This window comes from Ogataea haglerorum (assembly GCF_019207285.1).
Source record: "Ogataea haglerorum isolate 81-453-3 chromosome Unknown 81-453-3_NODE_1_length_915391_cov_96.871712, whole genome shotgun sequence".
NCBI lineage: Eukaryota > Fungi > Ascomycota > Pichiomycetes > Pichiales > Pichiaceae > Ogataea > Ogataea haglerorum.
Genome location: NW_025065151.1, coordinates 1 through 27,291, shown reverse-complemented (window position 1 = coordinate 27,291; position 27,291 = coordinate 1). Strand labels below are relative to the sequence as shown.

The following is a 27,291-nucleotide window of genomic DNA, read 5'->3' as shown; positions in this document are numbered from 1 at the left end:
TTCGTCTTGCTATCTATTTCGGTGATGATCACGTGGTTTGTAAACCATTCTTTAAGTTTTGGAGACCGTTTCTACCTCGGGTTCGTTGTTTGAGATACCAAACTGCCGTATTATGAGCAGTGTTTGGCCATCCATTCTACCCCGGCTAGAGATATTGATTGGCTTGAAATCAAGTCTTTGAGTAGGTTTGTGAGCTTATACCAGGAACACTTTTTTTCTTAAACTATAGCTATGGTCCGATACGATACCCCAGTGAGGAGCTTTTTCGTCTGATATATTTGAGAGAGACTGGAAAATTGTGGTATGGTCCCTAACAAAGATGCTCCGACAAAATCTTCTGTCTCAAAACTTCGAATTATTCCACTTTAGTTTTATTTTCCTGCAATTTGCTAGCTACCAGGGGAATGTTGAATTTATTTGGGTTGGCATTTTGCATAAGAACCAAAGTGCACTTCGTAACATTTCATACTTGAGTACGTCTGACAGTAACCTCAAGGCCACCTCGAATGTAAGGTGATACCTTTTCCGCAACCCTGGTTGACCTCCTATGTTCAGTTTCAGTTCTGGCAAGCTACTACCGCAAGCTTGCCTTGAGTTCATTTGAACCAAATGGCTCTTTCAAGTGAAGGAACACACTACCTCTCAAGGTGTCAAAACTGGTACATAAAGTTTTTGTTAATGGGACATCTATGTGAATTTACGCGTCCGCAGAAGGCACCTGAACATGTACTGCCTTCTTTCAGATCCTCAGTAAGTGGTCCGTAGTCCAAGATTATCCAGATACTCATTAGGAGGTTAACCGGGGCGAATAAACGACCGTCTTTGATCCACAGGGAACTTAGAGATCTTACCAAACTCCTCTATTGAATTTAGATATTGCAACCACTTATCCAGACATTGAGCTTGCCTCGACTTTTCCGCAAGGCCAATGATGACAAGCTCCTCTCAAAATTAAGCCAGCAAAACATTTGACTTTGAGTGTATCATATTATCTGAAGAGCTGGCTTTTTATTTCAGTGGAAAGCCATAAGTTGCTTGGTTCATCAAGTCGCATTACAAGATATTGCTCTTGCTTATTCATCTTTCATATGTAGAGCTCGTTAGGATTTCGGGACGATCTCTTCCCTCCGGAGGTTCTCAAGTTCAATGTGTTCAAAAGCTGCTTTGCTTTACCTGTCAATATTTGGAGCAAGTACTTGATTAAGGTTATTGATCTTTTGACATTTTCTCCACTGCTTTGCGATTGCAACGGCTCTACCTCGGAGAGGCTCATAGGTAATGTGTTTTCGTTTGCGCTCAATGAGATAAAAAATCCAAAGGGTATTAACCATATGCATAATCCAAAAAAAGATGCAACTTCCGTGAATGATAGATAATGTGGCAACTTGAAGTCAGGATTGAGCCTTTCCTCGATTGTTGGAACATAAGGATTATTGAAATGTTTGAACCACAGGAAATGATTTAAAAGCGCCAGTACACATGTTGCAAGAAATACTGGCCCCGTCAATTCGATATTTGGGAATTTCTTCAGATTCTGATAATAAATGAAATATGAAAATAATGAGAATATAGTCAATTTGAATGGAAAGCCATCCAACAACCAAAGAAGTGCCAAATAGACTGCAGTACTCTTGATGAGTCTGCCCAAAAGTCTTTTGGTCAATTCGGTATTTTCCTCTACCAACTCAGACAAGTAATACAGACCGGATGCAATGGAGAGAGTGACTGCCACAAAGCCCACAACTGAGCCTGCTACTGCAAGCAATTCAATCAGCATTCTGAAATTGGAACAATCGATGACAATATTCGAGGTACAACACGCTGGAAACTTTATAATTATACTTTCGAAAAATCTGACAGTTTAAATTTTTGGTAGTTTTTTTTGTTTCCTCTGGAGCCACTGCGAATTTTCGTGGACTCTATTTTCAGGGGAAGGACTATAAAATTAAAACGTGCTGTTTCATCTCTATCCAAGTATTAAGTACAAGTGCTAAGCTAAAATCATCATCATCAAAGAGAACATAGCTAAGGCTGAATTGAATGTATCTGAAATTAGAAAGATAAGGTTGAATCATCATATAATGGCACCGTTTTTTAAAATTAAGAGTAAGTCTCCAAGAGTTTCATCCGAAGGAAGCTCTTCCCCAAATGAAACCCTTCAAACTCCGCAAAGTAGTCGAATCCCTTCAAACTCCAGTGAAAAGGTTGGGCATGCTCTTCAGGGCAAATCAGCAGCTTCAGGAACGGAGCAGCATGTAACATCTCATATCACACCAATCAAAGAACAAAAGAATCAAATTGCGTCCTTTAGGGCTTTACCTCCACGTACGCTTCCCATAGATCAATCTGAACACTTTCCCTACCAGTCATTCTCAGAACTCCGACGCCAAACATTCTCGAATCCAGTGATAATGGAAGACGATCAGATAAATGGAAACACGGTACCTACGCAACTTGGGACTGCAGCCGAAACAAAAGTTCCTCAGAAAGTAGATGCTAGTAGAAATGCCGGCGAAGTCCAACAGCAAGCGCGATCTAAGATAGCCCCTAGCAGTCCCTGGAAAAAAAAAATCCTCTATAATTCTCCTTTCCCCAGGTTTAGTCATGCCGCTTCATCTTTTACCTCAGAAGCCGGAGCTCTTTATTTAATGGGGGGGCTTTGTGGTAAGAACGTGTTTGGGGATATGTGGATTGTGGAGCCTATAAAGAGCACCCCTGATAATTCGAACGACTATCCATATATTGCATCCGCAATTGAGAATTTTGAGAAAATTCCATCACCAAGAATTGGGCATTCTTCAACTTTGATAGGAAATGCATTTATTGTATTTGCGGGAGATACTGTTACCAACACAACTCAAGAGCTTGACAACAAACTATATTTTTTCAATATTACGTCACTCAAATGGACCATCACTTCTCCTGAGGGTTTAAAACCTTGTGGAAGATACGGGCATCAAATTGCTGTTCTCAATTTTGAGAACGATGCTAGCCCATCAAAATGGTCGAGCTACCTCTATGTGTTTGGCGGACAAGTAGAGAACGACTATTTCAATGACATGTGGAGGTTTGATCTCTCGAACTTTAGAGACCCTAAAACCCAATGGGAGCAAATTGCCATTGACGACGGAGACATTGCCCCTCCAATGACCTCCAACCATACTATGACCGCGTATAATAACAAGTTATATGTGTACGGGGGAACAGACGGAATCAGCATCTACAATCATCTTTTGGTTTTCGATTCTTTTACAAACAGATGGGAGTTTTGCACGTTAAAAGGTTCAGTTATCCCACCTCCATTGCAAGGACACGCAGCCGCAATATACCAGAATTTGCTTTTTATTTTTGGAGGCAAGACAGTTGGCGGTGAAGCCTGTGATGGGCTCTATATCATTGACTTAAATACCTTAACTTGCTTTCAACTGGAGTCTAACCTTTTATGTTCGCCTGCTCAAAGGTGTGGTCATACAATCACCATTGACCCAGCTCATGAAAAGTTGTTGGTCATGGGTGGCGACCAGTTGGATAATGATTTTACTCATGTTTCTGAGACTAAAAACAAGCCTGTTCAAGGTTCTCGCTTTGAATATCGAAACTCAATCATTTATGAACTAGACCTTCAGCTTCTCCCACACTTTTTAAAGTTCACGTCCAGTCTGGACAAACAGCCCGAAGCAAAATCTTCTCAGTCGTTCAGGGAATTATCTGAAATATCAATCAACAATAATAATGAACCTGTTGGTGTCACAAGAGGTTCAAGTAGGTTAAGTCAGTATGCTGTTTATGAAAAAGTGAGTGACGACGATGACATCAAGGAAATAGTTGATGACCAGGTTGATGACCCTACTGTCTCCCATCCATTCCGACGTCAAAGTGAAAAGGATCTACCGAAACTCGAACAAGATTGTGATAACGAGAACCTAGCTCTCACGCTTCCCGATCCTGGGCCTCAGTCAGACGAAACAGAAGCAAGTTACACGTCGCGTGGTTTTATGAGAGCCCATGGAAAGTTGTCCAACGCACCAAAAAAGAAGACACCATATTTTCATGTCAATGGCGATGCGGGAGAGCAAGTCCTAAGTAATGCAGGGGGGTTCGCAACAACTCTTGCTACAGATTCCTATCAAAATATTGAAAACACTCACTGCAACAAAAATTCATTTGAGTCCAGTAAGCAAGAGTATGCTGGACTAGATACTTTTGGGCCATCCATTAGGAACGGTTCGGATCTGAATATAAAATCTGTGGAGGAGTTCACGAACCTGCTACATTCTCTTAAAAAGGACATGGCTGAGAAAGTTGAAAGAGCGAATTATCAGCTCAATAGTCTAGAATCCCAACGTCAGGAACTTATCAGAGAGAATGAATTGCTTAAGTCACAGATCGCTGGAGATGCAGCTGAACGAGGACGACCAATACAAGAAAAATTCAATGAAAGAGAGCCTTTTACTGTGGTCTCAGCGAGAAACTTCAGTGACAGTCAGCGTATTGCATTGGAAAATCGGGTTACTCAGCTGACCGCGAAGAATACGGCATTACTTTCCAAAGTGAAGAATTACGGCTGGCTATTTGAACAACGTTTACAAAACTTGGACAAAGTCAATCTCTTGGTTCAAGAACAAGAGAGGAGCATTCGATTACTGAAATCGCATTTGAAAGGTGAGGCAGCAATATCAAATAAGTTAACGGAACTTGAAAGTCGGATCAAGTGCGCTGAGGAAAAGTCAAGGTACTTATCTGACATCGTTGGCATTAGAGACAATACAACCTCTGATGTCTTAGAATCATTCGTTGATAAAAGGAAATGTTATTACTTACAAGCCAGTCAACTTGCAGAGACTATTGGCGAACTTCTAAAATCTTGGAAAGACACTCCAAGAGAGCGTCTTCTCGATCACCTGGTTCATGACTCAAACTCACCTCATCAGTTGGTAGGTGCAAATGATGGTAATCTAGCAGAAGATCTTCAAAAGCAAGTCAATGAACTGATAGCAAGCAAGAGAAATGACGAGGAAAAGATTAGTAAACTCACGGAAGAGCTGAGAATGTATTCTCTCAAAGCTAAGGAACTTGAAGACTCCTATAAGAAGTCTTATGCCTCTCTTAGGAACTCGCATAAGGCGCTTACGGTATCTCAAAGTGAAATCGAGAAACACAAAGAGCTTAACAAGCGTTTGATGAATGAATTGAAAGAACTGCAAATGAAAAGTATGAACACCAGCGATAAAGAGATGAAAGATAACTCATCTGACACGAGTAACACTTCAGGAATCGATACTTCCTTTGATGCCAGGTACGACGTCAAGATCAAAGATTTGGAAGCAGAGTTATTTATTGTGAGTCAGGAAAGAGATCAATTAAAGGAAGAAATAATATCGTTGAAGAAAAAGCTTTACGCAGTTTCATCTTGAGAAAAACCCTAGCGTACGATTTTGCTGATATATAAGATATAGTACAAATTATTAGTGCAGTTGATCATCCATCCAATTCATTCAATCTCCTCTTGTTGAGACTTTGATTCCACTCCGTCAGGATCCTTGTTTTTGAGCAAATTGCAATCAGTGCTGTCAGCGTCGATTACTTTCGTTCCCGAGCTTTTATCATCGAGATTAGAGCTTCGTCTCCTTTGTTTAGCATGTAATCCGTAAGACTGACGTTTTGAAAATGATGGTGTTCGTAACTTTTTTGGGGAAGATGAGGGAGCCGCTGTTCGGGATTCCTCGTCCACCGCAAGATTATTTTTAACCTCGTTTACGAGGTTCCATAATTTGCTCGAAACTGACTGAACTATGTCATTTGAGTTATGAAATTGTTGGTCAGTCTCAGACTTTTCCATGCCCCTCAGTAAGCAGCTGTTTTCCTCTTTATCTCCTTTATCAAAGGATGATGAACACGAGAGTCCCTCTGATTTATCGAGGTCATCGGCTTTGCGCTCTGAATCTGAACGTGAAGAATTCATAAATGATGGGCTAATGTGTAATTTTTCAAATTCTTGATAAATCAACGAATCAATTTGTTGGAACAGTGTAAGAGGTTTGGCAAACCATGATTTGCCAACGTCATCCCTCAGATTGTCATCGCCTTTCTGTGAGCAATCAGAAGTCAGAAGCGGGTCACCAAAAACATTTGTTGTTTGCAACCGTCTTCTTTGAAGACTGCTCGGAGATTTAGGAACGTGCTTTTCGAATAACCCTTGATTACCCCGCTGTGCTTGGGCAGATCCGACTTTTGTCGTCAGTTGTTTTTCGATGACTATCTTCAATTCCTGAATCTCAATTTCTAAATCCTTTTTCTTATGGGACAGTGCTTTTATTTGCTGATTTATTTCTAAGATTTCCATTTCTTTGGAAGCCAAAAGACGAAGGTCATGCGACAATCCATGATCTTGTTGATTTGTTTCAGAACGTGTAGTTGGTGATGTGGACGCACTATCTAAAAAAGAGTTCGTAGTTATGCTGGACTGAAATGGGTCTTGGTTCAAATTTTCCTGCTTGGACGAAGAAGGCAAAGACTGTCTTATGAATTTCGGCGTTTCAGATGATTCAGTGCCGAAGACATTTAGGCCCAAATTAATTCCGGTTCGTTTGTTGCTTTGCAAGGAATCATCTGCATCATCCCCAAGATTTGGCAAGAAAGAACTCGTGCCCATATTTTGTTCTCTGTTTCCTTCAATAGAATCGGACGTCGTCTTAGTGCGCACATAGGAGGCAGGTTTCGAGTTAGGAGACTGATTTGAAACCTTGAAGGAGCGATTCGTTGACATATTTCAGCGTAAGATTGTTGGTATGAGGGTGTCGTGGCAGTCTATCTCTGTCCTGTATGTAGAGGTTGGAGTCTAATGATTGGATAAATTACTCGAAGTCTCAGTCCAGATAAGAGTCCAAAGAATTGCTTTCGCAAAACCGCGCTTAAAATCTCAAAATCCTGTTAAAAGCAAACTCACGAAAAAATAGACAAATATCCATCCCTTCTCCGTTAGAAAGTAAATCTGTTAATCTAAAGTTGAAAACTGTTGCTAAAATGAATAAGGTCGTACATGATATTCCCCTGAGCGATCCTGATTCTAACTCTCTAAGTGATCATTTGGTGAGTATAATTCCTCATCCCAAATTCGTCGTGAAGACCAGATTGCTTAAGCCATTCAGGAATTCACCGGCTAGGACCAAACTCTTTGTAAATGTTTGCTCTAATGCGAATGTTCCATTGCCTTTAAATCTATCAGACCCTATAGATTGGAAATCTCTTTTTCTTTCCATTGCTAATGATGAATGGCAGATACCTATTCTTCTCTCTCCTGACCTGAGAGACGGAAAAGATAAATCTGGGAATTCAGCTCTCATAATTGATTGCATTCTAAATGAGAGAGCTTTTAAAATGATACTTTCGAACATCTCGTTTAGAGACATCGTCATAGAATGGTGTTTTGATGCAATCGAATCGCGATTCGATGATAATATACTCATCGACAGACAAATTAAAACTTTGCCTAAAAGATCATGTATGGGAGAGCTATTAACGTTTCAAACAAAGATATCAACATTGAGAGGACTCATAAAAGCAACTGCTTCTCCCTACGAACACAATCAACTCACATATTCAAATGCTTCTCAAATCGAATCTCGAGATGACAACTCTACATTAAAACCTTTGCCAACGGCGATTGCGAAATCTTGTGACTTCAAATCCATTGGATCAAAAGAAAGGACAGTAATACATCAGAATTTAAAAGGATGTGCTTACTCTCTTACTAACTCTCTTAAATGTGCTCCTCAGCTTAGGATGTTAGATCCTGAAGAAACGGAAGATTCTTTTATTGCTCATATTGAGTGCCCAGTTCCAAAAGTTTGTGATAATGAGTTCAAGTTGATGTACAACAAAAAATCTAATTGCTTAATCGTGACAACCTCCTCCCCAATAAACGATAATCCACCCATCAAGATTCCTTTGGCAGGTCTAATACCTAGTCTTATCGAGGCAATTTGTGCTAAGAATGAAAACGAGGTAGACATTTTGCATGTCTTTCTCAAATAGCAACAAAAAGATCCTAGACGCTCAAGGCAAAACCGCAGCCCCTCCCATTCCAAGAAACTACCCACGACCCAGGTATCGTTTGAATTTGTAGCTGGTGATCTGATCTTGCTTCAAGTGTTTTTTTTAATCGAAACCAATCCAAACATGACCAGTTGGAGTGTTCTGGCTTCATACTAAAAAGCTCCTTAAATGAAGGATCATGAGACACTTTCAATGCCACAAGTTCCAACGTACATTTCGAAGTGTCAAATTGTTCATTCACCTTAGCAACTAGCAGTATTAGACACCTATCATCAACTGAATTGTCCCCAAACCTCAGCCCCTTGTAAGAATATATATGCTGAATATTAGGCATACGTAAAGAAACAAGTGAATCCTTAACATTTAGATCATATAAGTGAACATTGTCATAATCGTTATAAATGAGGTAAGGAGATTGTTCTATCGTTATAATTTGTATATTATGCATTGGTCCAAGGTGATGATAGGTATTTTCTGAAAAAGAGTTGGATATTATTTTAGAGATCACAAGTTCCGATCTTCGGAGATGATAGAGGGAGTTCCCTATCACTTGAAGATGAAGTGTGTCCCTTGAATTTTGAATATAGTATGGTTCAACAGTGTCAGCAGTCATGAGAAAAATATAAGTTTCCAGTGGACTAAAAGCAGCGAAAGAACTATCACTCGTTCGCCAAACTTGTGAGCATGTTTTTGGTAGTCTTATCATCGAAACATCGTCAAAAGTGCTCAACCACTTGAAGTGGAGAGTTCCCCAAGACGTTAGAGATGCAAATAAATTATTATTTAGTAACATCAAAGCTTGAGTATCGACTTGACCGGTTCCACTTCGCATATGTACCATATTAGCACGATTGATTTTGAGATGATGCAACACTCCATGGACGTCGTAAATTATACTCAGATCTTTGTTATCGGACTCATACATTGAAACATGTGCAGCGTTACATGCCACTTTATGAAGGACATGTGGATTGGGGTGCAACACGAAGATATAAATCATTGATGATGTTAAGACAACACCATACGAGCTGGTGGACTCATATGATAATGCAGTATCCTTGAAAGTGCTGAAGATATCATTTGTATCAACTTGTACAGCGCATTTAGTAGTCACCAGCACAGTTGCTGTGACTGCGATAACATTTTCCGTCTCCTTGGTTTTCAGGAGACTCTTTTCGATTTTTACAGTATCCCCCTTCAATATTAATTCATAAAGGTGTCCATCCAAGCAACGTGCATAAAGATGGTAATCATCTATAGGATATATTTCACAAAAAGAGCCAAGAACAGGAATCTTCGTTTGCTCAACCTTTAACTTGCTACGCATTTTCATTGAAGTCATACGCGTCGTATCATCCTGAAAGACTTCCACTAACTCGGAGGTACAGTTCTTTGAGCAGATACCCATAGCTTTCGACTCTGTGAGCAAATTTGTGAACGGCACAAATAAATGCCCTCTCAGTATTCTTTGAACTTCCAATCTCCATCGTTTTGTGAACTTGAACAAAAATACATTTGAGCTCGATATCGCAATATATCTATGATTGCTCAACTTGAGCATCTGCTTTGCTTTGACGTATTCACCCACAAAGTTGAGTTTGTATTTAAAATCAAGCTTTCCTACTCTGTATCTCAATACTGATAAACCTTTTTCTTGGTCGCAAATGATAGCATGACCGTCTCGTATACATAGAACATCAGGTATAGTGCCATTTGAACGATAAATTTCTAACCCTTCATCGCAACCAAGGAGATCGTATCTGTTGCACACTCTGGATCTCAGCACAACTCTGATTCTTGTAGAGACTAATAGAAGATGGTTCTTTCCTATCGGTATAATTTTTCGAATATTCCCGTCATGGGTACGAGCAAGGCCGAAAAGCTGTGAATCACGGTTCGAAAATCTGTAAAATCTTGAGTCAAATCCATTTGAACAAAATATGACTTCCTCGTTAACAACTTTTCGATGTATCCAGGGCAGGCATAGTGTTCTATGGTGAACAGCGCACATGACTAAAACGTTCCCTTGAAGGTCTGAGCAGAAGGCCTGCCCAGATTGCAAGATTCCGTCGTCCGTAAAGGGTTGAAAAATTACTCCGCGAGTATTCAAATATATGCGGTACAGCGTTGCCTGACCATGAGCGATCATCCAGCCCGTCAAGTTCCCAGCAATCAAAGACTTCTCACCATCTTGAAAGCAGCTATTCTGTTTTTTTATGTTAGGACCACAATAAGCGATTTCAAGATGTTCTTTGTCCCATGTCAGCATTATGGCTAAGAAATCTCTACTGTTGTCAATTATAACAAGTAGATATCGTTCAATGGTGACCATGTGATACAAGTTTATGTCAGGTATCAGGAATCTCTTGACCGGTTTCATATTCATATCGTAAATCACAATCTGAAAACCAAAGTTGATTACGACATAATCCAGCCACTTTGTATATCCTCGGGCAACTTCTATAGTTTCACTATTAGATCCCATCCCCGACCTTTCCCTCCTAAGGTAATCAAATCTTTTTGAATTGTTAAAAATTAATAGTAATTATATATATTACAACCAATCAAGAAAAAATATGGAGTCTATATATGTACGAAGGCTTTAATGTATGACCTTATTTGGCGTCTGGTAAGGGTTATCTATTATTTCCGAACCTCCAAAGGGTGATATTGTGAGCAGAACAGGGCCTCTGACTACAACCAATCCCAAGTAGCGGGTTTGATTTGATAAAGTGTGACTATCGCATTCTTCCCTGAGAGTTTCAAAGCAGTTTTCCAGAACAAGGTTCATTAGCTGATCAAATCCTTTCAGAACCCCGGTCACTTTTCTTCCTCCTAAAAACGTTATCACTAGTCTTTCATTTTGATATTTCTGCAAATCCAAAATCGCATCCTTCTTAGGGCCATCTAATTTGTCTCTCTTCTGTCGCGGTCTCTCCGACTCATATAATTAGCTTTCGATTGTTTGCTGAGTAACCTACCTCCATTCTTCGATAGTAAAAATAAATATATGATGTCAACTTTTTCAATCAAGCCACAAATTATAAACCGTGATCAGGGCCCAAAACCAATTGGGAGGGACCCTACCAAATCGTATATCGAAATACTACTTCAATCACTGCTTGCACATCCTTGACATCCACAAGACCTGCAGGCTGGCTTTTGTTGTGTATCTATGCTCTTTGGAACCCTGCAAATACAAGTACGATTTGCATCCGATTTTTCAATGCATTGTAAGCAACACAGGTTTTCGTAACCCTGTTTTCTCCACTTAGCAATAAGTTCAGCGTCTCCATATTTGTGGTTTAATAGCCAGTCATATGTTTGTCTTGTGATCAGTTTTTTCTTGTAAAACATGTCATATATGTATTTTGACCGTTGATGGTTAATCTGGGAGACTTCCCATAAATTCTCGTGCTTGGGGCGCCCCATTTTTGCTGTCTTAGATTCCGCCACCTTCATTTTTTGTTCGAATTTCAGTATAGTTGGTTGCAATTTCCAAAACTCTTCGGGGGGTTTAGAATTCGAACGTTTGAACTTTGGCATTTTATCACTGTAGTAAGAGTCTGCCACGATCAAAGTTTTAAAAGAGTGTATTCATTCATATTGAAGAAAACTTCAAAAAAAAAAAAAAAAAAAAAAAAAAAAAAGAAACCTGATTTAAGATGGATTTTGTAAACGTTTTTGTGACTTCTGACCTTACTTCATCGGAGAGACGAATATGTCTTGATTGGACCATAGAATTCTTTAAGTCGCGATTGGAGCTAATTACTGGAGTTTTAACTGCTGACCAAAAGGTTTGGATTTATAAATCAGCTGATGCCGCCGAGCGCGAAGAGATAACAGCCGAAGGATCACAAATTCTGAGTGCATATCAAATTAGACCACACACAAGGATACATGTCGATAATATGAACCCCAAGTCAATTCTCAGAGAATTAGAAGCAGAATTCAGCGATGATACCGGTCAACTCTATGTGATTGATGATGAGAAATATAAACAACGTAAGGAGAGCGCGCTTAAGTGGAAAAAAGAGAACGGCTATGGTGAATTCAATCCCAAGCTACAAGCAAGAAAATCTTTGTTAGTTCAGGAGATCGACAATAGGGCTGAACTTTTCAGAGTCGGGCAATCTTGTGAGGTGTTGAGTGGAAATACATCTAAATCTGGTGTGATAAAGTTCGTTGGAAAAGTAGATGAGATTGACAATGGCAAATGTATATGGGTTGGTGTTGAGCTGGAACTGCCTTTAGGGAAAAATGACGGTAGTCTGAAGGGAAAGCGGTTTTTTGACTGTGAAAAAAACCACGGATGCTTCGTTAAGCCATCCAAAATTCGATTGACACAGGCCAACCTAGTTTTGTCTTCTCCTAATTCTGAGAACGAACTTTGACTAGCTAATGTCTACCACAAAAAAGACCACCTGCAAATCGAAGAGAAATTGTCCATGGAGCTTTCAACTATCTCCTGGAGTGATTCAATGGATATAGCGTCACACGTAGCTTTAGTGACACGTCTAGCAAGCTCGAATCATCGATTCAATCCCAAATTGTGTAGTGCACCTGATGATTCTGACAAAACTATAGACTACCAACAAAAGATGATGCAGAATTATATAGTACTCAAGTGATAATCAAGCAACGAATCTTTCAATAGTTCACCTCCTAATCGTGCTTGATAACTCCCTATTGAACATCTCTAAGGTGCAGCCAGAAAAATCATTTGGCAAACTTTGTTATCAAACATCTTCTTCACGAACCGTCATTTTCGAAGAGACTTAAAAACATTATTAAAAATATTGTTGGGCCTGGCTTTTGTATAAAAACTATTCCTCATTGATAATAATAATAATTCTTGATTATAGTGGTAGATACGGTGTCGGTTTGCTATAAACTTATCATAGTTTCATCAAAATATGCAATATTTCACTTTTTGGGAAAATGTCTCTAAAGAATTCGATATTCATAAGTTTCTCCGTTTGGTTGTCATAATAGGTGGTTACATCTTCTTTAGGCAAAGGTACTTGGAATTTATGAAACACTATCAAGTCAAAAAACAGCTAGAAGAAGACCATAAAAGGAATGCTGAAGCTCTGGTTGAGAAGCCGAACATTTCAGAGGCGGAATCGACCGGTGTTGCAGGTAGCGATAAAAGATGGGGTTGGGGAAAACGGACAAGAAGTAAGGTCAAAGCACAGCAAAAACTTCTGCAAAAGCAACTAGAACAGGCGGCAGTGGAGGCTTCCCAAACGAGTGGACCTGATAGTGATGAGGAAATAAATGAGTTGCTGGAGGATTGAACGAAAATTCATGACAAGGTTAATTAGCTAGGCAATAACTTTGCAAGATTCATAAAATGATCACGTAGTATATTTGTACGTCCCGAGGCTTCCTTCGCTTTTGACAAATCAAGTCTATTAGCGATCATAAAGATTTTCCTAATATAGTATGGAATCAGATGACTTCTGATCGCAGTGTAGTCACAGATTGCACAGGCATTATCCGAAGCTGGATTATACGGTGTCCTCGCTTCAAGACCATATAACTGTTCGATCAATTTGATCAAAAACAGAACTTTGCTGTCGCAGCAGTCTCCCTCATATTTTAAATTTGGAGCTCAATCAATTATTGTATTTTTTCTCACGACTCGAAAATTAATTCCTCCTTCAAGCTCAAAAAATTACATGACGATGGCTTACGATGAAAAGAGAGAGAAGGGTCCAACCTCCTTCGGTTTGGATTTTCAAGATGACGGAACCTATGTTGACACATCGGAATGCATATACTCGCATCCGATATCTGGAAATCTGACCGTGAGAGAAAAGGAAGAAGTTTTCAAATTTACACATTTCTGCGATGTCATTAGCACTTCGTACTATTACACGAACAATTTGTCATCAATGGATTTCAATAAAACCTCTATTATGACAAGTAAGAACCAAAGCACATTTGATGATGGAATCAGACGTTACTCGGACAGGTATAGAAATACAATACAAAAGCTTGATAAAAGTTTGAATTACTATTCCCCGATGTTTTTCCCTAGAGAATTGAGAATTTCTAGTCTTGAGCGAAAATTTGGTAAAGGAAATGCTTCCAAGCTCGCCTTTACAAGGTTCTTTAAGCCTAGCATGACGGCAATGTCCTCACCAATAAATTTGGAGGAAAAACAAAGGCACCTTATTGAGAAATTTGATAGCGTTGAAGATTTTGACGAAGATGCAGTAGAGGCGGAGGAAGAGGAAGAAGAGGAAGACGATGAGTTTGAAGAGGAGGAGGATGATGATTATAATGCCGAAAAATATTTCGATGATGGCGAATTTGATGATGGGGACGAGGACGGTGACGATGAGGTCGCTTTTTAAGGATTCATTGAAGCAGAGACTCGATTTTATCGCTTGCTTTGAAGCTTTCTGATTTGTGAGTACGAGAGGTTCGATTTGCATTTATTGTAGTCTTTTTCCAGACTGGAGGAACAATCGGAACCCGAATACTCGTTACTTTGATTGTGAGAAGCTCTCTTAGAGCCAGCTGGGGAAGGTGGACGATTCAATTGTGTCAAAGGGACTCTATGAGATGGTGGTTCAGGTGCAATACTTTCTTGGTCCATTTCGGAGGCAACCTCGCGGACTGCAACTTTCTTGCTATCTGACAGAGGAAAAATGTGTTTTGAATTACTTGAAGGTTCAATGTTATTCCTACCTGAATTCTCTCGCTTGTTCCAGCCGAAAGCCAAGTTTGATGAAAAGGTTTTACTCACTTGTAATGACTCAATATTGCTGGGATTACTGAATGCCTCAACTTGGTTTTCTTTTGCCCTACCTCGATAATTTCTTGATTCGACCTCATCATCTTCATCACTTGAATCTTCAAAGAGTTTATGTGCTAGCAAGTGTGCTCCAGGCTGTCTGGCAGTAAGATCCAACTCCATTACACTCGCCCGTGTGACAGGTTTATTGAATGCAGATGATAACCTCCAAGCATTATTAACTAGCCTTTGTAAAGTGCTTTGCTCTGTCTCGAACGACTGACTCTTACACAAAATCTTGCCTGCTCGTTTTACCTCTTGGTCTTCAACACTATTAGCCAATTCCTTGCCCTTCATACCATTACAGTCAGAAGGTTTTCTTGACCGCGTTGGTTGGGCAGAAGGGAGGGGATGCGATAGAGCAGAAGAAAAAACTCGTAGCTGGCTTAAAGGTTCAACATGAGCGGGTACCTCTTTGGACGAGGAGTAATAGGTCATTTCCAGATAAATTCTCCCTGCTGGCCTTCCATTATAGCTGAGAGAAAACCAGTTATCATAACCTTCCTTGGATGATCTGCGGAGAGCAGGTGTGAAGTCTATGTCGGCTTTACAAACAAGTTCGGAATCTTTTTTCAATTGGTGGTAAACGATGAATTTCACGGTCGTTTCTTCAACGTTGTCGAGCGAAAACCACAACTCATCATCAAAGTGTGGATTCTGACCACCTCGGTGTATAATCTTCGTCTTCTGAACTTGATCCTGAATTCGCGCAACACAATAAGGGGATTGTTTGTCAAGCTTTTTCCTGTTTGGCAAGTCTTGCGCTTTGGAAACGATGATGACCAGTTGATTATTCGGTTGATACAGTCTTACACTGTTCGCTTTTGATGATCGGAATGAGTCATTCATGAGCAAATGTTAAGCAAATGTCGAGTATATAAAAAGTAAGATGACAGCTTACTGATATCTTATTTTGGAGTGTTGACGTTTTTCCCAGTTGGGATTTTATGTAACAGCTTACCAAGAATAATCAGTAGGAGGTAGCCTTAAAAGCTCCAAACACCATTGGCCGGTGACTGAATGTTTTAGGATCATCACTCCTTACGAATCGACAGAGTCCTATTTGTCAATACATTGACCGAATCGTCAGTCACGAAGGTCCCCGTTCGTTTTTGTTTACGCCACACCTTGCATCCTTACACTAAAACAAGAATAAACTCAATGAAGTGATCTCAACTTATTTAAGCAAGGAATTCGAATCTATGCACATACAAGGCTTTCAACTCACTTCAGAATTTTGGGAGTATGCGCAGCTGACCAATGGTGGCAGGCCAGTATGTTCCTCAAATGAAAGAAATCTGTTTCTTAGAGCAAATGTAGGTCTCTATTTAGGAAACTCGAAGATTGAGAATTATCAAAACGGCCGTCTCTATCTGACAAATTTGCGTCTCATCTATATCCCTTATGTCCCCAATGAGGCTTTTGAAAAGAGCGTTGGTCTGTCATTAAATTTACTGTACATCGAAAACCTCCAATTCCAAGCAGGATTCATGAGGTCAAGTCCAAAGATCCTTTTGACTTTGACTAAATCAACTCCAGATTTAGAGCACGATACGCTCTATAATACCCTAGATTGGGAGTGTTCCATATGTTCTCATTTGAATAAATGTGATCTTAAGATGGTATCCGGGCTAACTGTTCCAAAATGTGAAATTTGTGGAGTTAGCGCCAACGTCGACGAACTTAATAAGCTCAAAATTGAAAACCAAAATACTTCACGATCAAAAACTGACAAGAAGATGGGTGATCATAACAATCTTTTCAATCGAATGAACCGCACAGACGAAAATGTCAATAAGTTGGAGTTGCATAAATGTAGGAGCATGGATTCACTAAAACACAATGTATCAAATGAAATAGATTTAAACTCGAGGCCGATTTTTCATCTGTCAGTCAAAACCGATGTTAGGGATCAGTTCAATTTCAAGTTAAGTTTCAGAAATGGAGGAGCTCGCATTTTTTTTGAGAAGCTAAAGTTTGCTCTCGGACAAGCTAAATGGTTACGTGCAGATTCAAGATATCAAGTCAATGCTGGAGCTTTGAAGGTAGCACGATCTTGCTCTCCACTCAACTCCGACATTCAGTCAAAACCATCGAACATGACTTCAAATTTTAGTTTGGAAGCCACTGAAAAACGGGCTGGTATTCATGGGCTGGAAACACTAACTTCTTTGAGAAATACTGAGGTTTCCACCTTTCTTAACAGTTCGCTTGGAGACTTACAGAATTTGATGGATAAAAGCAAAGATTTGGCAAAGATTGGAGACGACTATAGACGAATGTTGATGAACAGTAAAACTGTACATAAGGAAGTCGGTCATGCAGTTGAGCTTCTCTCGCGATCCAGAAATTCACTGAAGTTACTCGGAAACATACTTGACGACCATGAAACTATCAAAGAAGCTAATGATTTCTATACTGTCGAGTCACTCAATTTGCTCAAGGAAGCAACTGGTTCACAAGCTGGTTCGTCTCTTTACGTGGAAGAACTTTCTCGACAAGTATACGACTTTATCATTCAAGAAAATATAATCAGAGACAAAAATGGTTTAGTCACCGCCCTTGATCTCTATTGTCTCTTCAATAAAAGAAAAGGATTTTATTCAATATCTCCTCACAATTTCCTTCTGGCAGCCATTTCCCTTGAGCGATATGATCCTGATCTCCAGCTAATCGAGTTACAGCTACAATCTCTTCAAATGGTAAAGGGAGAGATAGCTGGGGAGACAACTGAAAAGGCTCGGTCGCTATATGCTATCTGCTCCTCCACGATGAATGCCAAATCGATTTCAAGATCTATTCTAGACGTCCTAGAGTCTGGCGTCTCTAGAGGCTACTCAGCTCTGGAGTTTCAGAATATGTGTTCTATACAAACCAATTTACTTTTACTTCAATCCGTCCTAAACGCACTGACTAAAGATGGTGTTCTGTGTGTTGATTCAACGCTACAAGGTGAAAAATATTTCAAGAACGAAATTTTTCATTTTAGGGCTCAATGCTAAGTACATCGTACTTCTTACGCAAAGTCAATAATGTGTCAGTCGATAGTATTAGTAGGTAATGACGATATCATCAATAAGTAAAATCCTCCTGACAGAAGGCTTTTAACTTTTTTTAAAATTGCATTTTGCGTCAGAAGTTCCATCATTTGATAATGATGACGTAATTTGTAACCCTTTAATGCCTCCTTGTATATCCATATCCGCACCCTTAGCGTTTCAATTTTGCAGTTGCACCAATTTGGGCAAGCTTTCTATTTGTTCAATGACAAAATTGCGCTCCACTGTGAAAAGTTCATCTTCCTTCCTATCATTTGCGAATGTCCTAAGAAACTGCAAGAGACGCTCGCGGTTTTTCGTCAATATTTCAATGATGCTTTTTGATTTTCTTGGGTTGGCAATGAATATTTTGAACACATTAAATGATTCAAACTGTACGTTTTTAGATTTGTCACCAAGAAGAATCATGATTAGCTTTAGATTATGCGGCGAATTCACATAAGTAGTCATCAGGTTGTAGTTAGGCTTATCTAAAATTAGCTGGGCGAGTAATTTCACCGACTGTCTTTTTGTGACATAGTTCGGCGACACTATTAACCTGTTGATCCTGTCGATGAATTTGTGTAAATTGGAGTTGAAAAATTCGCTTGCAACCAGTTTGTGAGTAGTCAAAAAGTCATTTAAAGTTAAAAACGCTTCTGTCGATGTTTCAAATGAGCCATATTCACAATATTCAAAATAATTCCAGAAAATGGGTTTAAAAATGAGATATTTTGCAATTTGCTCGTACTTAATTGCCTCGCGCAGCATATGCCCCGTATTGATTGAAATCTCTGAATTCTCTGGTCCTTTCATTAACAAAATTAATATTTGGGGTCTTTGTAGGAGATGGTCCACTGTAGGAGACCTATTAACGATTTTTCGTTTCAAAAGTGACGTGAATAACAAACTCACAACTTTGCGCGCGTCAAAATCAATTAAAGGCAGGTTTTGAATCAAAAGGTACAAGCAATCCGTGCTGTAAATCTCGTGCGCTAGCTGGGCAATTTGATCTGGTTGTGAGTCTGGTAAGACGCCATTTGACTCATCACCTCTCCCAGTTAATATGCCTTTGATAGACATCAGATATCTTGTTATTTCATCCTGTGCTTTCTTCCCATCATTAACCGTTTCCAACTTAGTGAGCTGGTCATTCATAGCCCGAACCAGTTCAGCTGGGCTCTTAGGATTCCGTTTGAAGAGAAATGCCATGCCTCAAAACCTGATAAACTGTGCCGCTGACCTCAGGTTGGTTTTCCAATAATGAGTACCGTCAAGTAATTAAACTCTTGATACGCCCTAAAAGTTTTGTTAAGTGCTAGATCAGGAATTTGGAACAAATTTTTCGATCTAATGAGCGTGCGTGTTCCCTTAATAGCGCTTATAGCAGGACCTGGAATGAGCCAATTAGTAATAACCAAAAGTTTATGCTTTAATGAGATTCTGAGCGATAGTACCAAATTCAAAGTGAATCTAAATTAATTATCTGATAATTTTATTTTTGTCACAGTGACTTATTGACAGCGCCTGATTTGACTAAACGCTCAAACGTGTTTATTACCAATAAATTACATAAGGGTTTTCGAAGAATTACAAAAAAACCGGGAATTATTGGAGTTTCTGTGAGAATCTTTGATTTCCGCGTCAAATACATTTGTATCGTGATCTGAATCATGAGATGACAAGATTTGGATCCTCGCTGGGTAACATTTTGATTTGGAATGTGCGGGAATTGTACTGGTTTCTGATATCATCGCATCCACATTGTGACCCGATTGCATATGTAAAATAGGCATTAGATCTACATAGAGAAAATTGCATGCAATTTGTGCAGGTTGTAAGCTATCGATCATTATATAGACGCAAATCAACCTACGAACAATGGATTCCAAATGAAGGACGACTTGAGCTGCTTTCGCACTGTTTATGGATGATAAAGTTAAGACTTTATCATTGAACTGCTGAATGTTCTGCTAGGGATGTAGGCTTAAGATTGCAACCAGGTTGCACGAGTTCTCGTTTTTTGTCCCTTAATGTTAAAGTATTGTAATACATTAGAGCTCAATTGAATGATATCGAATCAGTTTAGCCAGGAAATGCATGCCTATTGTGGTGAACAGTGGGTCCTAGGCAAGATTTTGTGGAAATTGTGCCCCAATTGAACTGTAATTGAGACTTCAATTAATATTGTGGTTCGATTGTGTCCAAATTGTGTTCGGATTGCACCTCCATTCTTTGAAGTTTCCCTACTGTTTTGTACCTTCTTGGCGGATTTATACCTGAATTTGATGATTTTTGCATGCGAATTACCCATTAAATGCGAATAAGATGCATTGGGTACATGTTATTGAGCAGATGATGATTTCAAAATAAGTATTGGGTGCTTTCTGAGCAAGATTTGATTACATATTGTGCCAAAATTGTATTGATGTTGATTAACCTCTGAATTCATTACATTTGGACCCTTTTTATAGTCCATTTCCGCTACATTCGTTGTCCATAACAAGTAAACAAAACAATTATCGGTCAGTCGTTCTTGAACGCTGAGTAACTCTTTCGGAGGAAAACACAATGCAAGTTGGGGATACACAATAATGAATCATCTGCACCTAACACTAGCCACCTTGCATCAAAACTGGTCTAAATCTATTATGTAAATCCAATTGTTGTTCCCACATAAAACAATTCCCACCCAATTCCAAATTCAAATGTTACCCAGCGAGGATCCAAATCTTGTCATCTCACGACTCAAATCACGATACAAATGTTATCGACGCACTACTCGAATGGTATTGACGCGGAAATCAAAGACTCTCACAGAGAATCCAATATTTTCGGTTTTACCTGTCTTTTTCAATTTTTGAAGCCGCACAACAGAAAAAGGCGCAACGTTATTCGTCTAGCGATCGAGTTTTTGACTGAATTTACATGCATTGCAGTCTTTGGTTAACAAAAGGGACAAACCAGCATTTGAATTGCTAGGACTCAGTAGCCTCTCATACAAAAGGGTGTAAGTATAAGCAACCAATGCCTATTTGAATAAAGTTTCCTTTACTGTGCAATATCTTGAACTATTGTTGTATCAGGAACTAGTAGGCTTAATACTCAACAGGTATTCATTCTTCTTAATATATAATTATAATCTACAGGGTTTTAATTCGCTTCAGTGCTAAGCCTAATTCTAAGTAGTTTTCTAAGCCCACTTTAGCATGTGACATATTGTGTTGATAAGAGACGGGTTATGCAGACCTGTTTTTTACGTGATTATTGCAGCTTAACCTTTCGGGAAAGCATATAAAATAACATCATTAGAGTAGCAACTACATGGTACTTTATGTTCAATTATTGTGGTAAGTTTTTCTTACTAGAAGCCCACGTAGATCAGGTAATAATTGTTACCCACGAACTCTCTTTTGATAAAACTAGGTTTGAGAATCAGCATAAAGAACTACATCTGGAATAAATGGAGGTTGGGCTATAAAGATTCATTCCATTTTATTCTCCAGCGAGAAGAATAAAAATGCTATCCGCTTGCCTCCCTTTCTGACCACCTTTTTTGACAAGAACGCCAAGCAGAATTAAAGTACCCAACATACGGATCGGCTTCTTCAATTAACCTCTTGTATTTAAAATTTGGACGTGGAAAACATTTTCGCTAGAAATTTAACCATCCAAAATTTGTTTCGAAAAACTTGGAGCCGTGCGTGCAGTGCAAGCTTGAGGGTAATGTCCCGCTGTTCAGATCAACGTTACTGTTGTTAGTAAACTCTAGAATAAGGATGCCCTTAAGCATACATAGATGCAGTTTATATAGGCTAATAGCAAATCAAAACTGCCAAACTTTAACGGCAGATGTTTCTTTAAGTCGGCCTTCCATAAACAGTTATGTCACTCAGATAGAGGCTTCTTCATTTATCTCCAAAGGCTACTCGAGTGAAACCTAGTCATTCACCTAACAGCTTAGTTTACCTTTCGATAACAGTTACGTTGTCACTAAAAACTATTGATATATTCTGGCTGGCAACTTGCTTGATACTTGGAACATGCATCTCAACTGTTGATGTATGTTTAATGCTTGTCTTGCATTTTAGCCAGCTTAGACACTAAAAGACTGGAGATACGAGATGCTAAAGGAACCAATGTAAGTAACCGAAACAAGAAGCCCCTATCATTACGTAGAGAGTTTGTATAGATGATACTGAGGACTGGGCTTTTCAAACTTTACAGCTGCATTCAGCTAGAAACTTAAAATTTCTGCTGACCTGAGCTATTATATGAGTTCTGTTCCACATTTGGGTGTTGACTTCGCAATACTAAGTGCTACCGCTGACTTTTCACTTGACTTATTGATCAGAGCACTTTCATAACACGGCTCCCCGATATTTAGTATCACGTAATTTTCAAGTTTTGTTAATAGACTATATAAATCATGACTAATTGCACAATTAAGATGACTTGAATGACTAAAATTGCGACAAAATTTTGATATTTTAACAATTTCATGTCATAATATATACTTTGCCTTTGATCAAATAGTTGACTGCGTCTAACGGAGAATGTGTCGAGGATATCCACGAAAGTTTCAAACGTTAACAATATTATACTGGTTAGGCTATTGGAGGTAAGAGAGTAGTAAGATTGTTGCGTATTCAAGTTTCCAGGTTAAGAAATTAGATTATGCTATATTGTGATTTAGTTGCGGCGATTAATTTATAGAAGTTTAATTGTTAGAAGAATCTTATTCGACTAATTTATTGTCCTAAAGCTGTCCTATAGCATTCTAGCGCTTTACGGGATGATATTGATTTGATTGTTTCTTCCATATAACGCACCTTAGAAGCAAGACATAATCAATAACGAAGTAGAGAAATAGAAAGAGATGGGAAAGTTCTTCTGATGTTGTCTAGGGGCAAAAGTTGAGAAAAAAGAGTATTTTTTGCGTCGGCGATGGCCGCGTTCCGGTCTGCCGTTTGATATGATTAGAGTCGTTAGTATTTTAGAGTTTGAGGAAGAATCAAACAAAACTATGGAGTTTCACCAAATTCTGTAAGCAGCAATCTAAGTATCTGAATTTTTCATTTCGGGCCTACTGAGATGTATGCTCTTCTAATGAATATTGCCGATGGAGTTGCTCTACATACAAGCTAGGAGCAATCTTTGGGATGAGAACATATGACTAGACTACTTGATTAACTGACTGGTCGTTCAAAAAAAACAGAGTAGTTCATCAGTATGCACAAAGAAATTTGATGCTATCTTTAAGATTTCTGACAGCAACTAATTGCCGATAAGCTAAGGCAGGAAGGAACATCTCTCCATGTTGAGATAAGATAGTCATAGATTATATCATGGCTGTGCGGCTTATCCTAATATGAAGGTTTGTGGTAGCACATGCATAGTATGGGCATCAGATCCAAATGATACAAATCTGAATCACATATGAGACTATCCAAATAATATACAAGGATATGCTATACCCCACTTATAAGTGAGGGAATTAGGTATACCAAGGATATTAACCATCTAATACATAGTCACACTATTGAAGGAAGTATAATGACTGTAGACATTACACTTATCAAAACTAAATTCCAACACTCCATATATCGGTTCTTACCAGAAAACACAGAAGGGTGCTTCGTATATTATCCTGCGTTGCACACCTCTCAACGAAGGTAAACGCCGTGGTTGTACACCACATAACATGGACCAGGTTTCTGTTCGCATGTACTATTAGATGTACAATTTGAATCCTAGGAGCCCCCGCCGGTCTGATTGTACGCTGACCAGAGATAGCTCTTGTACAAAATTTCGGGAGCCATTCAAATCAAGCAGAAGATGGTGGTGGTTTGAAATTGGTTTGAAATATACCCAAAACTTATCTCTCAAAAAGGCATACACTATGGGTTACTTTATAACACACTACTAATCTGTTCCTGGCTTCCAAACGGGCAATCACTGTTTCCATCCATAATAAAACTTGCCTGGATTGGAAGCAGAGGTCTTACAGAACTAAAACATAAGGTACCCTCAAGGATTTCAGCCGCAATGATCTGCTTTTCAGGAATGGCAGGTGAACTCCATTCCGCCAACATTCTTTATGAAGATGCAAGCAAAGTGCGGCAAGTTGTATGTCCATTTATTTTTGATTAAAACCCAAGGACCTATCTCAGAGAATCTTCACCATTTATTTTCAAATGTCTAGATCAACGAAGGAAAGACACTTAAGCAAAAAATTTAACTAGATAGAGGGACCTTTATGGTTAAATTCTTTTCACCTCGCTAATTACTGGATGCTCATGAGCTTGAGTGGTATTCACTCGTGTTAAAAGTTTTTCTCATCTGCATTGGAAACTGATTAGCAATATCTAAAGCTGCACGCAATAAGCAGTTGATATTTGACATCGCCAAAATGATGAGATTCTGGCTGATTAACAATTGATAATAGAGACCACTCCTAATCATCTCAAGAAGGAGCGAGTTCATATCAAAGTAGGCTACTTAGTCGCTGAATAACAGGGAAATATGGGACTGTTTTAAAATTGCATTCATTTCGGTTGCTTGGTAGCTAATCAGATGCATATGGATGGATCTTGGTCGGCACTACGGTGGTAGGTTACTTGTTTTGTCCAGCGTTCACAATATGACGAAAGGTAATGTTTTTGAAAGCATATGACTCAATAGGAAGCTGATATTATCTTCTTAATCATCACCAACCAAAACTACTAAACTGCTTTTGTTAAAACCTATTTTTGCTACTATGTACTTAGTTAGTTTACAGCGATTTACTACGTTAGATTTCTATCTGCTAGCAATCCTGCAATATTATGTGCATGACATAATAAATACTACAGTATGAAGCAGGCACTTTCACCAAACAAATGTGTACTCTCAAATACTGTTTAATGTAAGAATCTGACTTCTCTTATGTATCCTTCACATGTAACACAAAGCGGGGAGGCGGTGACCGTATTTGACATTTAACCATATTCAAGGGTGAACCTTTAGAATTGGAACTTGTCATGAAAACTTCGGGATCTTGTTTTCCATACGAGCAAGACCATTCTCAACAGATGCAAGCCATAATATCATACATTGCTGCAACAGACCCATACAAAGGTTGTAATTAGCCCTTAAAGAGTTTATAGTTGATTGACTGACTAACAGGCCACTTACGGTCTTTCATTTCCTTTAGTAGGATTATTTGTCGTATTAATTTTCTAAAGGAGCCGTATATAAAAATTCGCGTATCATATAGTACTCATAATGTCTGCTTTTCATTTTTGATTAGGTGCGACGCAGACCATCACTCTTAGAGCTTCACACATCCTGAGCCAAGTCGCAGGGCGGTCTTCTGACGAAACATACGAATTCTCATTCCATGTCGTTGTGAAACCAGGTTGTGTAAAGAGAACCAGGCTGAACTACTAGAATTTTGAAGAAGAATTTCCATCTATAAGGTATATGGATTGCAAGTTGTAATTCTTAGGCTGACTTAATTGTAACGATTAGTTACTATTTAAATTTTTGCATTCTTGTTTTTACCATAGATTTCGAAACTGTGGAAACAGTACTTCACTTGATTCTCACAATGGTTCAGATTTCGTCTATCGTGCCTCCTAGCTATTGAGTTCCCAAGTTTTTTTTGCTCTTTTTGACTAAAATTACCATTCTCTGAAAGTTAAACAAGATCGTCGGTAGTGGGCCGATCTTCTTCAGCAATTGCAAATGCCTGGCCTGATAGCTCGGAGCAGTTGACTTTGTGAAGCATTTAATTTGGTCTTAGAGGTGTAGTTCTCTCAAATGCTTTACGTAGAAACAGGCTGCCGATAGGACAAACACTAGACAGTTTTGTAGGCCAGAAAGCATTCTCAAAGCTGAACATGAAAAATCAAGGAAACTACATAGGAATGATCTTTGACATAAAGCTCGATTAGACACAAGTACGCTTTATAGTCACTCCACTATAGACCAACCTACCAGTTGTTTCATGGGTTGGCAAAAATAAAAAGTTGTTGGAAGTGGTCGAAATTGTAGGCTCTCTCTCTTTAAGTCATAGTCTGTCGTACTTATGGGATGTTGAACGCAATTTTTTTTGACATCGAAGTTTACAACCTTTAAACCTTTAATGAAGGATCTGAGTCAACGATAGACTTTTGAGCCAAGCAACAAGCTTGTATAGTTACTGGCCTGGTTTGGTAATCCACCAAAGATCTCCTTTAGATGCTCGACTGCCAAGACGATATTTATGTCTGCTGGCAGGAGAAAGCACCATACAATTGTTCATCAGAGAATGGAAAGTTTGATTGAAGCGAGACAAAGATTTGCACTCACCAAAGAAGGAGGCCTTGGAAACGAAACATAGGATATTGCAGGAGGATTACTGAGCTTCCTAGACGATTTTCGACGTTTCCAGCTATGATATCTTTTGCCTCGGTTGGACTACAGTGGGTATAAGTTTGTTTGGATGTTGCTTTTGATGACAGCCATGCTGACAAGATGAAATAACCATGAACTAATCAAATTGGAGAAGCATGCTTACATAGTTCACTCTAGGCTAGTTTGACGTATGCACACTTCAATCCTTGTTATGCGGGAGTCATGTACCTTTATATTCGGGAAAGAACGCATGACTGTATAATCAGAACCTGTTCTTTTTCAGCTTTTCCTGTAAGTCGGGGACTCTCTTACATAGGATGCAAGGTCCCATCTTTAGGAGTGGTAGCGGAACTAAGTTGATTACAATCATCAAAAACGAGGCTCTACTGCAGCTTTCCATCTTGGGTGTTCATGGAATGTCAGCCGTTATTCATGACCGGCAGCACTGTAGCATCCACTCTGACGAGCTCTGAAAAATATATTTTAGTTCAAGGAATGATTTGAGGCTAGGTTGCAAAAATTCTAGCGTACCGCTTCAGTATCATGCAGTATTAAGGAAGAAAGCATGAGCAGTTCATAAGCATTTTTCTTTCGTACACTTGTTTTTAGATTGTCACGTGATAGTGTTCCACAACCTTCCACGTTTAAAAATAAATCATTTTAATTTTTCACACGATTTAAGAAATGACCTTTTTAGAATTCAAAGTTATGACTTTCCAAATTTGTAACGGTATGGAACGACTAAACGTGTAGTATCTCTCTATAGTAAATAGATTCAATTCTGGCTTAATCTCATAAAACAAATTTAAAGCTGAAATGGTTTCAGGTATTAGTAATCTTTAGTCACGAGACCTCACGTGCCAACAAAGTCATGTGCTCTGTCTATGAAAAGAAAAGAAATTTACGGTAGCAGCTACCTGAGGTGCAATGATAACAAGTTCAACTGCTCAAGACACAGCTGAGGGAGATGGAGTCGAAACTAAAGTCAGTCGAAGAAACACATTCCCGGAA

General features: G+C 39.0%; 13 protein-coding genes across 13 annotated transcripts; 6 read left to right on the top strand and 7 right to left on the bottom strand.

Annotated features, from left to right (window-relative positions):
- Positions 1-1,084: 1,084 nt before the first annotated feature.
- Positions 1,085-1,777, bottom strand: KL911_000013 (uncharacterized protein; the record flags this gene model as incomplete). Its single annotated transcript, XM_043196242.1, has 1 exon — positions 1,085-1,777. One exon carries the CDS (start codon positions 1,775-1,777, stop codon positions 1,085-1,087), a length of 693 nt encoding a protein of 230 aa, XP_043056706.1.
- Positions 1,778-2,081: 304 nt separating this feature from the next.
- On the top strand, positions 2,082-5,414 carry KL911_000012 (uncharacterized protein; the record flags this gene model as incomplete). The annotated part of the gene is made up of 1 exon (XM_043196131.1): positions 2,082-5,414. One exon carries the CDS (start codon positions 2,082-2,084, stop codon positions 5,412-5,414), a length of 3,333 nt encoding a protein of 1,110 aa, XP_043056705.1.
- A 77-nt stretch (positions 5,415-5,491) lies between these two features.
- KL911_000011 (uncharacterized protein) lies at positions 5,492-6,766 on the bottom strand (the record flags this gene model as incomplete). Its single annotated transcript, XM_043196020.1, has 1 exon — positions 5,492-6,766. One exon carries the CDS (start codon positions 6,764-6,766, stop codon positions 5,492-5,494), a length of 1,275 nt encoding a protein of 424 aa, XP_043056704.1.
- Positions 6,767-7,023: 257 nt separating this feature from the next.
- Positions 7,024-8,034, top strand: KL911_000010 (uncharacterized protein; the record flags this gene model as incomplete). Its single annotated transcript, XM_043195909.1, has 1 exon — positions 7,024-8,034. One exon carries the CDS (start codon positions 7,024-7,026, stop codon positions 8,032-8,034), a length of 1,011 nt encoding a protein of 336 aa, XP_043056703.1.
- Positions 8,035-8,047: 13 nt separating this feature from the next.
- KL911_000009 (uncharacterized protein) lies at positions 8,048-10,540 on the bottom strand (the record flags this gene model as incomplete). Its single annotated transcript, XM_043201204.1, has 1 exon — positions 8,048-10,540. The coding sequence occupies one exon, from the start codon at positions 10,538-10,540 to the stop codon at positions 8,048-8,050; it is 2,493 nt and encodes an 830-aa protein (XP_043056702.1).
- Positions 10,541-11,166: 626 nt separating this feature from the next.
- KL911_000008 (uncharacterized protein) lies at positions 11,167-11,601 on the bottom strand (the record flags this gene model as incomplete). Its single annotated transcript, XM_043201093.1, has 1 exon — positions 11,167-11,601. The coding sequence occupies one exon, from the start codon at positions 11,599-11,601 to the stop codon at positions 11,167-11,169; it is 435 nt and encodes a 144-aa protein (XP_043056701.1).
- A 119-nt stretch (positions 11,602-11,720) lies between these two features.
- On the top strand, positions 11,721-12,449 carry KL911_000007 (uncharacterized protein; the record flags this gene model as incomplete). The annotated part of the gene is made up of 1 exon (XM_043200982.1): positions 11,721-12,449. The coding sequence occupies one exon, from the start codon at positions 11,721-11,723 to the stop codon at positions 12,447-12,449; it is 729 nt and encodes a 242-aa protein (XP_043056700.1).
- Positions 12,450-12,971: 522 nt separating this feature from the next.
- Positions 12,972-13,355, top strand: KL911_000006 (uncharacterized protein; the record flags this gene model as incomplete). Its single annotated transcript, XM_043200871.1, has 1 exon — positions 12,972-13,355. One exon carries the CDS (start codon positions 12,972-12,974, stop codon positions 13,353-13,355), a length of 384 nt encoding a protein of 127 aa, XP_043056699.1.
- Positions 13,356-13,739: 384 nt separating this feature from the next.
- Positions 13,740-14,420, top strand: KL911_000005 (uncharacterized protein; the record flags this gene model as incomplete). The annotated part of the gene is made up of 1 exon (XM_043200352.1): positions 13,740-14,420. The coding sequence occupies one exon, from the start codon at positions 13,740-13,742 to the stop codon at positions 14,418-14,420; it is 681 nt and encodes a 226-aa protein (XP_043056698.1).
- A 26-nt stretch (positions 14,421-14,446) lies between these two features.
- On the bottom strand, positions 14,447-15,712 carry KL911_000004 (uncharacterized protein; the record flags this gene model as incomplete). The annotated part of the gene is made up of 1 exon (XM_043199241.1): positions 14,447-15,712. One exon carries the CDS (start codon positions 15,710-15,712, stop codon positions 14,447-14,449), a length of 1,266 nt encoding a protein of 421 aa, XP_043056697.1.
- A 353-nt stretch (positions 15,713-16,065) lies between these two features.
- Positions 16,066-17,865, top strand: KL911_000003 (uncharacterized protein; the record flags this gene model as incomplete). The annotated part of the gene is made up of 1 exon (XM_043198130.1): positions 16,066-17,865. The coding sequence occupies one exon, from the start codon at positions 16,066-16,068 to the stop codon at positions 17,863-17,865; it is 1,800 nt and encodes a 599-aa protein (XP_043056696.1).
- Positions 17,866-18,081: 216 nt separating this feature from the next.
- Positions 18,082-19,113, bottom strand: KL911_000002 (uncharacterized protein; the record flags this gene model as incomplete). Its single annotated transcript, XM_043197019.1, has 1 exon — positions 18,082-19,113. The coding sequence occupies one exon, from the start codon at positions 19,111-19,113 to the stop codon at positions 18,082-18,084; it is 1,032 nt and encodes a 343-aa protein (XP_043056695.1).
- Positions 19,114-20,005: 892 nt separating this feature from the next.
- KL911_000001 (uncharacterized protein) lies at positions 20,006-20,215 on the bottom strand (the record flags this gene model as incomplete). Its single annotated transcript, XM_043195908.1, has 1 exon — positions 20,006-20,215. One exon carries the CDS (start codon positions 20,213-20,215, stop codon positions 20,006-20,008), a length of 210 nt encoding a protein of 69 aa, XP_043056694.1.
- Positions 20,216-27,291: the final 7,076 nt, after the last annotated feature.